The 17,500-nt window shown below is 43.9% G+C and overlaps 1 protein-coding gene across 1 annotated transcript in view; it reads right to left on the bottom strand.

Annotated features, from left to right (window-relative positions):
- The window catches only part of LOC143030101 (uncharacterized), an 18,133-nt gene extending 15,193 nt beyond the window's left edge, over positions 1-2,940 (bottom strand). The window contains exon 1 of the mRNA XM_076193306.1: positions 2,565-2,940. Within this exon, the coding sequence (XP_076049421.1) occupies positions 2,565-2,598 (34 nt within the window). The 5' untranslated portion in view covers positions 2,599-2,940. The remainder of the gene's footprint in view (positions 1-2,564) is intronic.
- Between the last annotated feature and the right edge of the window lie 14,560 nt (positions 2,941-17,500).

Here is a 17,500-nt window from a genome sequence, read left to right as displayed (position 1 = left end):
CTTCTGATGTCACGTGAAGCCTGGTCGGTGACTTGTACAGTCCTTTTGAACCATCACACGTAGCTCGGTTGCTAGCGTCTTAACCTTGTGATTATGGACGCACGGGTTAGGGTTCGAATTCCATGGCAGAGCTTCTAAAAATGTTCACATCGTACTGTGTCAACGCACAGCATTGAGAAGTTTACACTAGCAGGAGCTTATATCCATTCGAAGCCGTCATCTTTATTTTCTGTGCTTCTTCTGAAGGAAGTATTGTGGGCTGACTGATATAATTATTTTCAAGAATGTTCTTAATTACTAAAGATAAATAAATAGATTAGATAGAGATAGCTGCTGTCTACAAGCGTCGTTGTTGTTCCGTCAAACATCTGGTGACCAGTTGGCCAACTTCTGCAACACTTTAAGGGTAAATTTGCCAACTACTATTATGCCTTTAGGTTCCTTTGACTAATATCCTACTGGGTATCCTACTCGGTATCCTACTCTCTTACACTGTCCTCCAACTTTGTTTTCTCTTTACTCCTCTTCTTCCACTCTCTTTCTCTTGATACTTCTCACACGCTTGTATTATTTCAGCATAACAAATGTCTCTCTTCTCTACACAATCACCCCCTTTCCATGTATCTCCAATATCTTAAGTTATCTTTAATCTTTTAGTTTCTTCAGTCGGTCACCCCAAGCGTCCATTCATCACTCCCATACAATAACACTACTCCCCGTTATCCCTAGTTATGCTCATTGTGACATATCTACCTACCCATCTCCGACATTTAGCATCCAGTCGTCTTTCTGGTATCTATCCGTCTTGGCAAGGTACCAGTTTTTTTCGGATACAATTTTGGACAATGACAAACTGTTATTCAAATGAAGGGGTATTGTTGAACTGAAGGAATCATGTCTGTTATGATTACTCCTGTCTTCAAAATGTTTTATTCAATTGAGGGGGCGTTACTTTAATAAGGGGGCTAAACTACCCTAAGTCTTCTCTACAGAGTATTATTGATATTCTTCATTATCCTTTTATTACCTTGAGCGACGTCTCTCATCTCATTTCGTTACAAGTCTTCTCATAGTAGACATCTGTCTACCTATCCTATTGTTTAAAGGAACCACAAAGTTCATTTAACTAATACTTCCCTGAGTTTCTAATAACTGATTATGTCCATAGAATTAATTTTATACTGACACATACACTCGTGCGCGCGCGTACACACACACACACACACACACACACACACACACACACACACACACACACACACAGACAGACAGACAGACAGACACACACACACACACACACACACACACACACACACACACACACACACACACACACACACACACACACACACACACACACACACACACACACACACACACACACACACTCAACCAGACCAAAGCGTTGCTATGACAACGATCATAGCGTCCCGGCGTGGGAGATAGAATCAGAACCAGCTATGGACATTTTATCATATACAAAATGTTGCAACTTTCATTCTTTCTCCATTACACTTCAAATTTTTTTTAACGAAATGTTCATCATAAGGATCACTAAACTAAACCGTTGAAAATATGCGTATGTTGGATTGAAGTTCTTCGAGTCTAAATAGCTTGACTTCAGTGACAATGTAATGTTTATACTGTTGGACCAATTATATTTATATCAATATATCAAACATATCTAAGATACAAATTCATTAATTGGCCCAATAGCCTTAACATGAACCCAGACTGAAAAAATATAAGATCGAATTGTTTTTAATATGAACCTGACATAAATCTCGTTTCTTTTTTGTCACAATAGAGTTGCAGCACAATTAATCTGATACAGTGGTACTCAGTAACATATTGGTTGTAGTAGATATGTGACAATTCTAACACGTTCACTTGTTTCTCTGTAACATTACTGCAATGTTAAGGCACATTTTTACGTCAGATATGATACAGACGTCATAACACGAGATGTACCAGCTTCTTATGCCCGAAGAGCACATCCTAACTTTTATCAAAAGGATTTAGAATGCTGATACATACCAACTCCCTTCAAATTCAAGGAACACTATGCCGTATGACGAATACTACTACGAGTATATTAGATACAACTATACTAAACCATCCCATTAGTATGTCCTCTAAAGAAGTCTTGGTAAGGATAAAACATCAGAAATTGTGCTCCAACAGTTCTGTTTTCCACCTCTCCGTCCTATCACTCATCCTTAACAACGTTAAACCACACTTAGTGACCCATCTCGCTTAAACCATGTTTGCCAGTCAGAATTACGATGAATTACATGATCTGTTTACTTTGAAACATAATAATATGATGCAGTAAACTACAATACCCAATACAACAGCATACTCTAATATAGTGTATTATTCTACGTCACCCTATTGTACAGTATTGAAACTCATATACTAGTGCTATTATACTGGTATACACTATGCTACCATTGAAGAAGGCAATATGGAACATCACTAGACCACAATATAATACACTGATTATGCACTCCACTCGATGGCACTGTATAAATTCATCACCGCATGTTCACCTCAAGACTTACCTGCAGCAAAGATGAAAGATGTGTAAGTTGCCATGGCAATGGTTTAGCGACGCCTTTCCCAGCAAATTATTCGCAAGACGGTTCGGGAGGCTGTTCGTGAATGGTTGACTTCACAGGACGTTCCTGGGAGGTTCGTAAGTCGAGGAAGGGGTAGTGAAACTTCGGTAGATCCTGGCAGACCTCAAAGTAATAGATCTTTTCTTTAAAAAGTGCTTGACTGAAAAAAACGGCGTGAAACAAGCGGGATATGAAGTCTGCCTCGACTGTAACTTGTGGCAAATTAAAGTGAATAGGGGGGCTCGTAAGTGCTAGTTAAGACACACAGTGATTATTTAAAGACACGCAGGGGCTATGGAAGGCGAGACTGGGGGCAGGAGTCGATGTGAACTCACTGAATACCGGCGCAGGAGTTTATATAGGACTCGCTTTACTCCATTCCTCCTCCTCCTCCTCCCTCACTCCTCCACTAACGCTCATCACCTCAAAACCTCCAGTCCCGCTCCTTGTCCTCCTCTCCTTTCCTTACTTTCGTCACATCAACCCCCACCCCCTCCACCCTCGTCCTCATCTTCGTCCTCCTCTTAGTCCCTTTCCCAGTCCCCGTCCCTCTTTCCGCCCTCGTCCCCGTCTTCGTCCCCGTCCCCGTCCCCGTCCCCGTCCCCGTCCCCGTCCCCGTCCCCGTCCCCGTCCCCGTCCCCGTCCCCGTCCCCGTCCCCGTCCCCGTCCCCGTCCCCGTCCCCGTCCCCGTCCCCGTCTCCGTCCCCGTCCCCTTCCCCGTCCCCGTCCCCGTCCCATTCCTCGTCCCCGTCCCCGTCCTCGTCCTCGTCCCCGTCCCCGTCCCCGTCCCCGTCCCCGTCCCCGTCCCCGTCCCCGTCCCCGTCCCCGTCCCCGTCCCCGTCCCCGTCCCCGTCCCCGTCCCCGTCCCCGTCCCCGTCCCCGTCCCCGTCCCCGTCCCCGTCCCCGTCCCTACCTCCTTCCTTGTCCCCGTTCCTGTCATGGTCCCAGCTCTCGCCTTCCTCTTTGACTCCACCTCGTACTTCTCGTTCTTATTCTCGTCCTCCTCGTCCTCCTTCTCCTCGTTCTTCTCTTTTTCCTTCATGGCACCTTTACCTTTGTCACCGCAAACCCCTCATCGCCCTTGTTCCTGTCCTCGTCTTTTTCATCAAAGATGAAAATGGTCAAGAATAGATATTTTTTGTGGCATTTTTTCCCTTTATCTCATACTTCCTTTATACTAGAAATCTTCCTTATCCTTCTAGTCCTTCTACTCTTCCATCTACTTCTTCCCCTTTTCATTTTTTCACTTTTCTCTTCTAGATTTTTTACTATGATTTGTTTCTCTTTCTTTAGAATACCACTCTTCCGATTTTCATCCTCTTCTCCTTTGGCTCTATTTCCATTTTATGACCTATTTTGCTTCCGTTTGTCTAGTGTACCTGCACTTTCCTCTCTAACATTTCTCTTCCATTATTTCTTTCTCCATCTTCTGTACATTCCTTTCCTTTTTTTAATTCATTTCATCGTCACTTCTTTTTTTCTACAGTCCTACACTCTACTCCACCTTTCGCATTACTAACTCTTCTCCTCTTTCATATTTCTCTTCCTGTTTTATGTCTTATAGCTTCTCATATTCCCTTCCTTCCTACCAGAATACGCCTCTGTTTTCCAGCTCCTACTCCTCCTCCTCCCCTCTTCTTTCTCATCAAATTCCTTATTCTACAATCCCTCTTCCTCATATTCAAGTCCAAAAGACTATAAACTAATCGAGCAAGTGGGTCTGCCCCACATCTATCATAACTCTTACTTCCTTCCATTTCATTCTTTCCTTCCACTAAACCCCCAAATCCCCCCTCCCTCCCTCTCCCCCATCTTATCTATCCTGCCCTCTAACTAACATATTCTTCACTCATGTCCTTCTCCTCTTCATCTTTCTTTTATATTTCACTTTCCTTCGAATCCTTTTCTCCCTATTTCTATCCCCTTTGGTCTTCCTTTCCCTCTTCCTTGTCCTGTTTCTTTTCATATTCATTTTCCATTCCTTTCTCTTTTTCCCATTCCTCCTCCATGCCTCCTCTGCCTCGAACCAATACTCTTCTTCCCTCTCCATTTCTCACCTCTTTTCTCTCATCCTTCTCCTCTTCCTACAAAGGATTACAAAGGCGGAGCATGCCGACAGGAGACCTTTTGGTCCATATCTAGGTCGGATGCGAAAAAAAAATCATAATAATAAATTGATAAATAAAAACTATAATAATGTAAATAACAAATAAAGTACATAAATAAATGCATAGGTATAGTTAGAAAATAAAAAACAAGTAAATAATAAATAATAATGAATTGACACATAACTAATAAAAAATGAAAATCAAAACAGACAAATGATACCACTACCACTCTTCGAACTCCTTGCTCTCTACCTTCTCCATCGCCACCACCTCATCCTCCTATAGAGGCTCAGGGAAAGGACCAAGATAATGCACCTGTTTGGAGGGGGCTGAAGGGCATGAGAGGAGGTGGAGGCTGAAGACTATGAAACGGAAACTATAGAGAGATGGAGTAGAAGAGGAAGTAGTACCACTGTATACAAGTTGTCAGGAGTCTGCACACACACACACACACACACACACACACACACACACACACACACACACACACACACACACACACACACACACACACACACATATATATATATATATATATATATACATATATATATATATACATATGTATACATATATATACATATATATATATACACATATATATATATACATATATATATATACATATATATATATATATATACATATATATATACATATATATATATACATATATATATATACATATATATACATATATATATATATATATACATATTTATATATATATACATTATATATATATATATACATTATATATATATATATACATTATATATATATACTGTATATATATATATATATATATATATATATATATATATATATATATATATTACCCTCTCTTCGAGAGTAATGGGCAGGGGACTGGAGATGGTTAAAGAAAACGGAGAAAAGTGGGAGGTGAGCCAGTTATTGTTTGCTGACGAGACTGCGCTTGTGGCAGGGTCAAAGATGTCTATAATAAGAATGACACCACCGTGCAAAGGAAAATCGGGGTACAACCAGTGTTATTCATAAATGAATCAGAAAGAGCAGAATATTTGCATGATATTCTGAGTGATTTGAACAAGGGAAGTCTCAAATTAGGTAGATGAATATGCATAACTAAAATAATGTTCAACGCGAAAATTCTAAGTAAAGACAAGCGTTTTACGATCGAATTTTTGGCACTTAAATCTAAATGGCAATTAGACGGTCGTAAGGTTAACTGGATAGTTAGTGTCTGAAGAATGGAATAAAGCAGGGTTGAAAGATAATAATGACAGGGAAGAATCTGTATTTGGTGTTTGGATTTGAGCTGAGTGATGTGGAGTCGCGAGCACAGCGATCCTTAGACGTGTTTACTACGTATGTTACATGGTCATCACGTGACTGCTGAAATACGCGTAGGAAGGTCGGGTGGTTGTTAGGCCAGTACACAGGCAAGTAGGAAGGTCGGTTGGCTATTAGGCCGGCAGACAGACGTGCAGGAAGGTCGGCTGGCCGCTAGGTCGGAAGGCAGGCAGGTATGAATGATGGCCACGGCAATCGCTGCGGCACGGAGTGTAGGCGTCGGTTGGCTCAATCACGTTGAGCTGCTGGCAGGTTGCCGGTAATGCATCACGTCAAAGTGCCCTCTCATAGCAAGCATTAAGCTTTTCCATACGATGACGTCGACGCAGGCGTCATGAGGAGCGAGCGGGTATACGAGGATGCCAGTGGTGTCTTGATTATATTAATTTTGTAGTTGTAGATGAGTAACCCCCGAATTCTATGAACTGGCTTGATCACGTTTTCTGTGTATATTATTACTTAGTGAAAGAAAATTATTAATATAGCAGTGACTTTATAGTCTGTGTAGCACCCGTCGATACGGTACCCGTCATGCATGACACATTAGGTATTGAAGATGTCACCTGCGTACCACTGGCGAAGTTACGATCCGCAGCCATTGCTCTTTAATGTATTATCCATCCTTTACTCCTTGTCCACACACACTTGTCACTGTAAGTGGTAGTGGTATAAATGGCACTACAGAAACCCAAACGCTGTAGACAATTATTGAGGTGTTGACAGTGAGAAGCAAAACTTAGGCGTGGGAAAGAAATAGCCAGATCCTAAGGTAACCTGTGTTGACGTGGAAGTTCTAATCGGATAAAAAAAAGAAGAAAAAGAAAAAAACACAAATGAGACGAGGTGGATCGTATAGAATTCGAGGGACCCCTTAAAACGAATGACAAACTATCACAGTGCAAATGTCATTACACAAAAACACCGACACACACAAAAAATAAAGTGCAAAACATTATTATTCAAAAACATGAAATATTAATGGCTCTACATATAGTATATATATATATATATATATATATATATATATATATATATAAAGATATAAAGTTGCGCTCAACTTATATCTCTCTCGATGGCGCAATCGGGTAAGTCACTAACACTTGTCACGTGCTAGCGCAGGTTCGAGTCCTTGGCTGTACCACGTTTCTATTTCTACATGTTGCCCTCCTCGAGTCTCTCGATGTTGATGGCTTAGAATTAAAGTATATTGTGATTGATAAAAATGTATATTTGTTCACTGGAACCCATTCACTGTTGTAAAAATGCTTTCCCGCGTTCGTATACTTACCACTTGTACTATCATAGTGGAGATGGGTTGAACGCAAAACTTCGTGTACGTGTATGTAACTCATGCATACAAATATATAAGACAAGTTGCGCTCAACTTATATCTCTCTTAATGGCGCAATCGGTGAAGTCACTAACATTTGTCACGTGCTAGCGCAGTTTCGAATCCTTGGCTGTACCACATTTCAGTTTCTACATGTTGGCCTCCTCGAGTCTCTCGATGTTTATTGTTAGGTTTTCTGTAACAACATATGGAAATGTGGTAGCTTCGAGTGACTTCTTGGAGCGGCTTTCGGAGGCGAGGTAAACGGCCGTGCGTTTTCTGTGTTAACTATATTTCGCTCTCCGAAGAGAGCATATTCCTTATATACATCAATCGTAGCAAGTTTGCCGACAAGGAAAATATTTACATAGTCGCTGTTTCCAGCAAAACTAGACATTGAAATGGGTTTAAATTGATATACAGAACAAAGAGAATGATGATACATCCCTGTGTAATATTTATACATATGTGTCCGAATTTGAACAGGTAGAAAAATAACCTTGAGGAATATTTATTGTTGAATGGCAATATCTTGGTTAGCCGTTGGTGACAGCTGCGTGCGTTCGAGGTCATGACCTCGATAGTGAACAATAGAGTTGACCGCGGCGCTTGACCCTTGTGGTCTCGTGAGGTCTGGAGTAACATCTTACTCCGATGTTGGTGCAAGCGTATGCATGCTGTATGCATGGGTGTGTACGTCCTCGTCTAGATGTAGAGCCGGTAGATGAAGGTAGATGTAGGTAGGTGCGTTGTTCTAGAAGTTCTAGAAGTTGTCCAACATGTTGATGGGTTAGAATTAAAGTGTATTGTGGTTGATAATATCTCTCTCTCTCTCCCTCTCTCTCTCTCTCTCTCTCTCTCTCTCTCTCTCTCTCTCTATATATATATATATATATATATATATATATATATAATATATATATATATATATATATATATTATATAATATATATATATATATATAATATATATGTATATATATAATATATATATGTATATGTATACATATATATATATATATATATATATATATAATATATATATATATATATATATACATATATATATATATATATATATATATATATATATATTGTATATAACCATGATGCCAAAATTAGGTTATTCATATGAGACTTGTGTTTCTCAGAGCACGTTAGCTGGATATATTTACAAACAATAACACTGGGGAACAATGTATTTGGTGAATTGACAAATCACATCTCCTTATCTAATTTGAGCATACTGAATTCAAATCTGAAATCAGATTCTCTCTAAATGCTACAGATTTTTGTAATATCAGTAACTAATATTATACATTACTTTTCATTTTATCACGCCTATCATCATGCCCTGAAGTAATTTTGAATCATCCTTTTGCGTTATAAAGTAAAGCAGTTTTTTTTTTGCACAAACATTTTATTGCATATGAGAAGAAACTTGAATTACACATTAGGATTAGAAATACTGTAATCAAATAGATGATAATTCATTAGTGGCCTTATATCAGACTGGAGGACCTCTTCCTGATTTCAATGGGACAAAAATTTGCGTTTGTAACACTTTCTCTTGTAAGTCTTCTCTGGCTTATCTCTTCTAATTGTTCAGCAGTAGTCCGCCATCATGCGTCTATTCCAGTGGCCTTGGTAACGCTCTTCCATCGTCATCAAATTCTGATGAGGCCTGAAAAAAGTCATAATTGATCGAGGGAGACATTTGACCTTGTTCCGGAAACCAAGTGCCAGCCTACCAGGGCTCCATATGACGATTTTTGATGAGATATAAAGTCAAGTGGTGGGTGATGATCCTACTCTGTCATTTGTCTCATAAAACCATCAAAAGCAGGATATATATATATATATATATATATATATATATATATATATATAAATATATATATATATATATACATATATATACATATATATAATATCATATATATATATAAATACATATATATATATACATATATATATATACATATATATATAATATTATATATATATGTATAATATATATATATATACATATATATACATATATATATATATATATATATATATATATATATTATTAGATATCTCTGGTTCTTGGACCGTAGAAATGGAAAATAATGTTTATGTATTTGGAAATAAACTCTCCTATTGGGATTCGAACCCTTGCTCGAACACAAACCGAAAAGGACGAATTACTTGATACTTTATTATCCAAGAGCACTAAAGGAGCTAATGGGCATTTTGCCTTTGAAATTACAATGGCAAACACTCTTACAAACGAATCTTTTATCTCATGTCATCTGTCCCATATTTTCTTACTACAACAACCTTAGCAGCCACGCAGGAGCCGAATACTTAATAGCTAATACAAAAGCATATGAATGCTCTTTATCACCAGACAAATAAAGTTGCTTACTCTTTCAAGTTATGAGTACCTCTTCGACAGCTTTATTTGCCATATCCGCCCGCATACATGAGGGTACTGATGTTTATCTTGAGTTCATTTGTGTACCCACTGGGAGCCGGCGAAGAGGAGAGTCAATTCATTGCAAAGTAATCAGTTACATGGAGAGTCTCTCTCTCTCTCTCTCTCTCTCTCTCTCTCTCTCTCTCTCTCTCTCTCTCTCTCTCTCTCTCTCTCTCTCTCTCTCTCTCTCTCTCTCTCTCTCTCTCTCCTCTTCTTCTTCCCCCTTCTCTCTCTTTCTCTCTTTTCTCTTCTCTTTTCTTTTCTTCTCTCTCTCTCTCTCTCTCTCTCTCTCTCTCTCTCTCTCTCTCTCTCTCTCTCTCTCTCTCTCTCTCTCTCTCTCTCTCTCTCTCTCTCTCTCTCCACAAACCACGTTTTAACGTGATTGGTCACTTTTATTCAGTAAATTTATGGACAAGAAATCACACCATTGCTATTTCATATAATTATCTCGAATTTCTTCTTAGCTTCAATACGATTAGTCTGGTTTTCACTCACTTTTGTCTTTTCGTGTGAATCGTGCTGTGTTATAACACATGAAATTTATATTTAGAATGTCCAATTCTCTCAGATGGTGTACAGTTTAGTGCTCGGGAAGAAGATTGAGCAAAGAAAAATTTCTGTTCGCCTCGAATTCTCAGAAATTTGTTTAGGAATAAGCATTCCTTATCCTATAGTCTTTATGATGGTCATGTGAATGCAGTACATTGTAATACAGAACTTATTCAGCTATTTAAGAGGATGTAATGCTGACTGCTCAAGTTGGTCGTTGCGGTGCAGAATTATATTAGATAAGACTTCAAAGTTGCCGCACGCGACCGAGCACCCAGGATGCGATGTTTGAAAATCCGGAGCGAAGGGGATTAATGAAAAGCGACTTATTTTCGAAGGTGAATTAATATGAGATCACACACACACACACAAACACACACACACACACACACACACACACACACACACACACACACACACACACACACACACACACACACACACACTCTCGGTGGCGCAGTTGGTAGAGCGCTGAACTGCTACCATGGTGGCCCGTAGTTCTTGGTTCGAATCCTGCCCAGGGCCGAAATTATTACGGTACCGCGCTTCGGGTCGTTACTCTGACTCTCGTGGGCGGGGAGTTGGGTGTGTGTGTGTGTGTAAGGTCATAGTATTACCCATAGATCGGACCTACGAGCTCTGAGCTCTCTTCCAGGAGGGAAATAGCTGTCGATCACGAGTCCAACACGTGATCCAAAGACCAAGACCAAGTGAATACACACACACACACACACACACACACACACACACACACACACACACACACACACACACACACACACACACACACACACACACATATAAAGGGTGCGGCAGAACCATTTGGGCGGTTAGAAGAAGTCAATGCTCGTGGGAAAGAGGGGAGAGGGTGGTGCACGTGGTTTCGCTCTGCTCAGTAGAGATCCCCATTTCAGCAGCCAACGTGGTATGGACTGGGGCACATCGCGGCTTTGCCGTGCTCGCGTATTTTGAGAACAATCAATCTGTGATTACGACGCAAAGAGCTTTTCGGTGACGGTTCAACATTCCGCGCAACGATGCCGTTCTTCAGGCAATCACAATTCGGCCCTCGGTTAGGCAGTTGGAGGCGACTGGTAGCACACTAAGAAGAGATACACATGGTCGACGCAGGTCCATCAGAACACCATAAAATGTGGAGATGGTGAGAGCAGCGATCGTGCAGTCGCCGAGACGTTCTGCTCGAAGGCATGCTGTTGCTTTGGGAATCTCCGACCGCAGTTTGAGGAGGATTCTGCATATGGATTTGAATTTCCATCCCTACAAAATAATGATGGCTCAAGAACTGAACAAAGCAGACTACGCCAACCGCCAAAATCTGTGTGAGAAAATGCTTGCACAGATCGCTCCCGAGGCAGCTTTCTTCAGCAGCCCCCAGTGGGGCTGTGAATATATGCAACATTTCCGCTACTGGGCTGAAAATAATCCCCGAATTATCCAGGAAACCCCGCTACATTCCCCTAAACTAACGGTGTGGTGTACCGCATCACAATTTAGCGTGATAGGCCCGTACTTCTTTGACGAAGAAGGAATGGCCCTGGCCGTGAATTCCGAACGTTATGTCTCAATGTTGCAAAAATTTCTGCAGCCCAGAATGGAAGGGATTGTTGAAGATGAGGGATTAGGGGGTATGTGGTTCCAACAGGATGGAGGCTACTGCTCACACAGCGCGAAATTCAGTCAATGTTCTGAGAAGAACATTTCCCGGACGTCTGGTCTCCCTGAGGGGTGAGTTAGGGTCACTTGCGCGGACACCTGAGCATTTGTGATTTCTTTCTTTGGGGATATCTAAAAGAAAAGATGTTTGAACGTCGCCCTCACACCCTACCACAGCTAAGGGAGCGGGTTATTGGAGAAGTTAACGCCATACCCCGCAGTATGTGTGAACGTGCTGTACGAAACTTCAAAGATCGATTCCAACAGTGTGTTGCTGCTAACGCCCGCCATCTTGAGGACATTATTTTCAGAACTTGGGATTGCAAATGGTATGTATTGCTAACCTTGAGTGTAATTACATTTCTTTTCTATATAGCTCCATGACTTTTTTATAACTCCTCAAAACTGCCCAATCGGTTCTGCCGAACCCTATACATACATTTATCGGCTGAAAGAAACCTGCACAGCGAAGCTATAGCGATAATCCCATACCACACTCCTGGTCATATGGCCATTTCCCGAAGGTTGAGTGTGGTTTGAATTTTCCGCCAAAATCATCGGAAATTTAAAATTCCCGGCTCTGTGCAGGCATGCGCATTGTCGACCCCACCTCCCCCTCCCTATCCCCTCCCTTCTTACCCGGCTAGCTCGAGCCGGGCGTCGCGTCACTTAGATCGCGGAAACGGGACGGAGTGGTTAACTCGCTGCCCACATGGGAGCAGGCGGTCCCGTTTCCTGCTGGTTAATCGTCTGTTAGTTTTATCGCTTTCCGCTTGGCTGCTGGTTTGTCCCATTCTTCGACTTTGATTTTATACGAGCACAATCCGTCCCCGTCTTCGAGCCGTCCCTGGTAAACAACCCGGGTCCTCTCGGAGGACAGGGACGTGTCTTATGGTACGGAGTGTGGCGCCCCCCAGGGTCATCAGGCCTCTCGGCAGCCCCATACCTCTGACCATCATCGGTCCTCTATTGCCTCACGGTTTGTATCAGGCCCTAGGCGTAGACTTTGACCATATACGATCGCAATCCGTCCCCGTCTTCAGGCCGTCCGTGGTAAGAACCCGGGCCTCTCGGAAGACAGGGGGACGTGTCTTATGGTACGGAGGGTGGCGCCCCCCAGGGTCATCAGGCCTCTCGGCAGCGCCATACCTCCGACCATCATCGGTCCTCTATTGCCTCACGGTTTGTTTCAGGCCCTAGGCGTAGACTTTGACCATATACGATCGCAATACGTCCGTCTCCAGGCCGTCCGTGGTAAGAACCCGGGCCTCTTTGAAGACAGGGGACGTGTCTTATGGTACGGAGTGTGGCGCCCCCCAGGGTCATCGGGCCTCTCGGCAGCGCCATACCTCCGACCATCATCGGTCCTCTATTGCCTCACGGGTTGTATCAGGCCCTAGGCGTAGACTTTGACCTTATACGATCGCAATACGTCCCCGTCTTCAGGCCGTTCGTGGTAAGAACCCGGGCCTCTTTGAAGACAGGGGGACGTGTCTTATGGTACGGAGTGTGGCGCCCCCCAGGGTCATCAGGCCTCTCGGCAGCCCCATACCTCCGACCATCATCGGTCCTCTATTGCCTCACGGTTTGTATCAGGCCCTAGGCGTAGACTTTGACCATATACGATCGCAATACGTCCCCGTCTCCAGGCCGTCCGTGGTAAGAACCCGGGCCTCTTTGAAGACAGGGGGACGTGTCTTATGGTACGGAGTGTGGCGCCCCCCAGGGTCATCAGGCCTCTCGGCAGCCCCAAACCTCCGGTCATCAATGGTCCTCTAACAGCCTCATAGCTTGCTTCGTCAGGCCCTAGGCGTAGACTTTGACCTTATACGATCGTAATCCGTTCCCCATACGTCTTCGGGTCGTCCGCGGTAAGAACCCGGGCCTCTCGGAAGACAGGGGGACGTGTCCTATGGTACGGAGGGGGTGCCCCCGAGGGTCATCAGGCCTCTCGGCAGCCCCATACATCCGACCAATAATGGTCCTCTAACGCCTTAATGGCTCCCTTTGTGAGGCCCTAGGCGTAGACTTTGACCTTTTCCACTCGTAATCCGTTCCCCATACGTCTTCGAGTCGTCCGTGGTAAGAATCCGGGCCTCTCGGAGGACAAGGGGACGTGTCCTATGATACGGAGGGTGACGCCCCGAGGGTCATCAGGCCTCGGCAGCCCCATACTTTCGACCAATAATGGTCCTTTAACGCCTTATAACTTTCTTTGTCAGGCCCTAGGCGTAGACTTTGACCTTTTCCACTCGTACTCCGTTCCCCATACGTCCTCAAGTCGTCCGTGGTAAGAACCCGGGCCTCTTGGAGGACAAGGGGACGTGTCTTATGATACGGAGGGTGGCTCCCCGAGGATCATCAGGCCTCGGCAGCCCCATACCTCCGAGCTTCAATGGTCTTCTAACGCCTCACGGCACCACCCTCCTTCCAGGTTTCACCACCCAGCCCTTCTCATGAGCCACAGCCAACCTCTTATCAAGAATTTTACCATGTTGAAATTAATTTCAACGCTCACTGTAACTCAGATCAAAATGACCATGACTTTTCCTATTCAACTTAAGCTAATCTACAGTCATGATGGTCGAGAATTTTACCATGTTAAAATTAATTTCGACGCGCACTGTGATTCAGGTCAAAATGGACATGACTTTTCCTATTCAACTTAAGCTAATCTATAGTCATGATGGTCAAGAACTTTACCATGTTAAAATTAATTTAAACGCTCACTGTGACTCAGGTCGAAATGACCATGACTTTTCCTATTCAACTTGAGCTAATCTACAGTCATGATGGTCGAGAATTTTACCATGTTAAAATTAATTTCGACGCTCACCGTGACTCAGGTGGAAATGGACATGACTTTTCCTATTCAACTTGAGCTAATCTACAGTCATGATGGTCGAGAATTTTACCATGTTAAAATTGATTTCGACGCTCACTGTGACTTAGGTCGAAATGAACATGACTTTTCCTATTCAACTTAAGCTAATCTGTAGTCATGATGGTCAAGAATTTTACCATGTTAAATTAATTCAACGCCCACTGTGACTCAGGTCGACATGAACATGACTTTTCCTATTCAACTTAATTTAATCTACAGTCATGATGGTCGAGAATTTTACCATGTTAAAATTAATTTCGACGCTCACCGTGACTTAGGTCGAAATGAACATGACTTTTCCTATTCAACTTAAGCTAATCTGTAGTCATGATGGTCAAGAATTTTACCATGTCAAACTAATTCAACGCCCACTGTGACTCAGGTCAACATGAACATGACTTTTCCTATTCAACTTAATTTAATCTACAGTCATGATGGTCGAGAATTTTACCATGTTAAAATTAATTTCGACGCTCACTGTGACTTAGGTCGAAATGAACATGACTTTTCCTATTCAACTTAAGCTAATCTGTAGTCATGATGGTCAAGAATTTTACCATGTTAAACTAATTCAACGCCCACTGTGACTCAGGTCAACATGAACATGACTTTTCCTATTCAACTTAATTTAATCTACAGTCATGATGGTCGAGAATTTTACCATGTTAAAATTAATTTCGACGCTCACTGTGACTTAGGTCGAAATGAACATGACTTTTCCTATTCAACTTAATTTAATCTACAGTCATGATGGTCCAGAATTTTACCATGTCAAAATTTATTTCAACGCTCACTGTGACTCAGTGATGTCTTGGTATGATAAGATGACGTCATTATGTGATCAATTGACGTCACCATGTAGTCCTATGACGTCAATTTGTGTCCTTGTGACGTCACGAGGCGATTCTATGGCGCCATGATCAATCCGGTGACGTCACAGTATAATCACATGATGTCACTAGGTATTAAACATATAGAAGTCCGCTTGTGGGTGATGAGACGTCACAAATTGCCATAGCACACTATTGGATGAAGACGCTCGCCACGGGCTTCGAGGACTTCCCGCGGGAAGACTTGGGGTGAGTTGGATACATACCGAGGGTCCAGGCCCGTCTTCGTGGGAGACGCTCAGGGAACGTCTTCACCCAGGACGAAGCCTCTTGACTAACGCCCACGGACGAGGTCGCTCGGAAACGAACTTGGCCTCGCATACTCCCTTTCGGTTTCTCGCTTACCCCGAGGATCTTCACGAAACTAGTGAGAGTGGTAGGCGTACGTTGGACGGAAGCAAGCGTCTCCACACTCATGTTCCTAGACGGCTAGTTGATGCATTTGCTCACCGGGGAGGGTGCATCGGCCGACATCTCAGTGGCTCTGAGTGTGTTGGCGGACGTGGAGTTCGGGGTGGACTGGGACGGGTCTGCCCTTGCTCCCACACAGAGACTTTATTGGCCCGGGATTGAGTGGGACACAGTCAGCGTCCTTCGGGTGCTCCCCTGCGCCAAAAGAGCGTGCTTCTCTCACACGTCCTCCCTCCTTCGGTGGCGGGGGGGGGGGTTGCCTCAACTTCGCGACCCCGGCCCTTCCACTGAGCCGCTTGGGGCGCCGACGGCTGGTACGGGAGGTCGACAGGAGCATACTGCTTCTCCCGCGTGACCTGCCCGGGCCGATACCCTCAGCACTCCACAGGTTGTTGCGTCCCTGGCTTCGGTCGGGGGCCCTACGCCGGTCGCTCTATCCAGGTTTCAAGAGATCTACGTAGTGTAGCAACTACGCCCACAAGTGTTCGAGTCGTTCTCCCTCCGCTACGGCACCCCAGAGGTGGACCTGTTTGCCTCCCCAAACACGACCCAGCTCCCCCTTTACCTCACCTGCATCCAAAGGACACGCACAGGAGGCCCAGACGCCTTCACGGAGAACTGGAACAGCTGGAGGTACGTATTCATTTTCCTCCTCCAGCGACACTAGTCCTCCTGAAGGTGATGCAGACCCTCAGATCCTTCAAGGGTCAGGTCCTCCTGATAGCTCCCTACTGGCCAACCCAGCCGTGGTTCGGGGAGCTAATGAGATGGGGCCCTTCTCCCCTTCTACTGGGGTCAGCCTGCCTAGCCAACAGCCTTACCGCGCCTCTCCAAGCGTCACTCCAACTTGATAATTGGAGTTTCTACGGGGAGCTCTCAGCCAACTCTTCTCTACAGAGGCAGCAGACAAGATGCTCAGAGCTCACCTTCCGTCCTCAGTGCGGCAGTGTGGGTCCTGCTGACGGAGATTCCGGAACTGCCTTCGGAGACGCGCGATGGTGACCATCTCCGCCAGCATGGTCCCGGACTTCCTGACTTGGCTGGCTACCTCCACCAACAGGGCACCGGCGACTATCTTGCCTCACTATACAGCCCTAACTGATCCGCTACGCTTTGGCATGAACATCCGAGTGCCACAGAGGGCGCGAACCCTCCTAATGAAGGGGATCAGCGCCTCGAGAGAGCCGAGACATCAACCGGTCCTGGCCTGGTCCTTGCATCGTGTTCTGCAGTAC

This window comes from Oratosquilla oratoria, chromosome 1 (genome assembly GCF_046742065.1).
Source record: "Oratosquilla oratoria isolate Oo_2021 chromosome 1, ASM4674206v1, whole genome shotgun sequence".
Classification (NCBI taxonomy): Eukaryota; Metazoa; Arthropoda; class Malacostraca; order Stomatopoda; family Squillidae; genus Oratosquilla; species Oratosquilla oratoria.
This window is presented reverse-complemented; position numbering and strand designations above follow the sequence as displayed.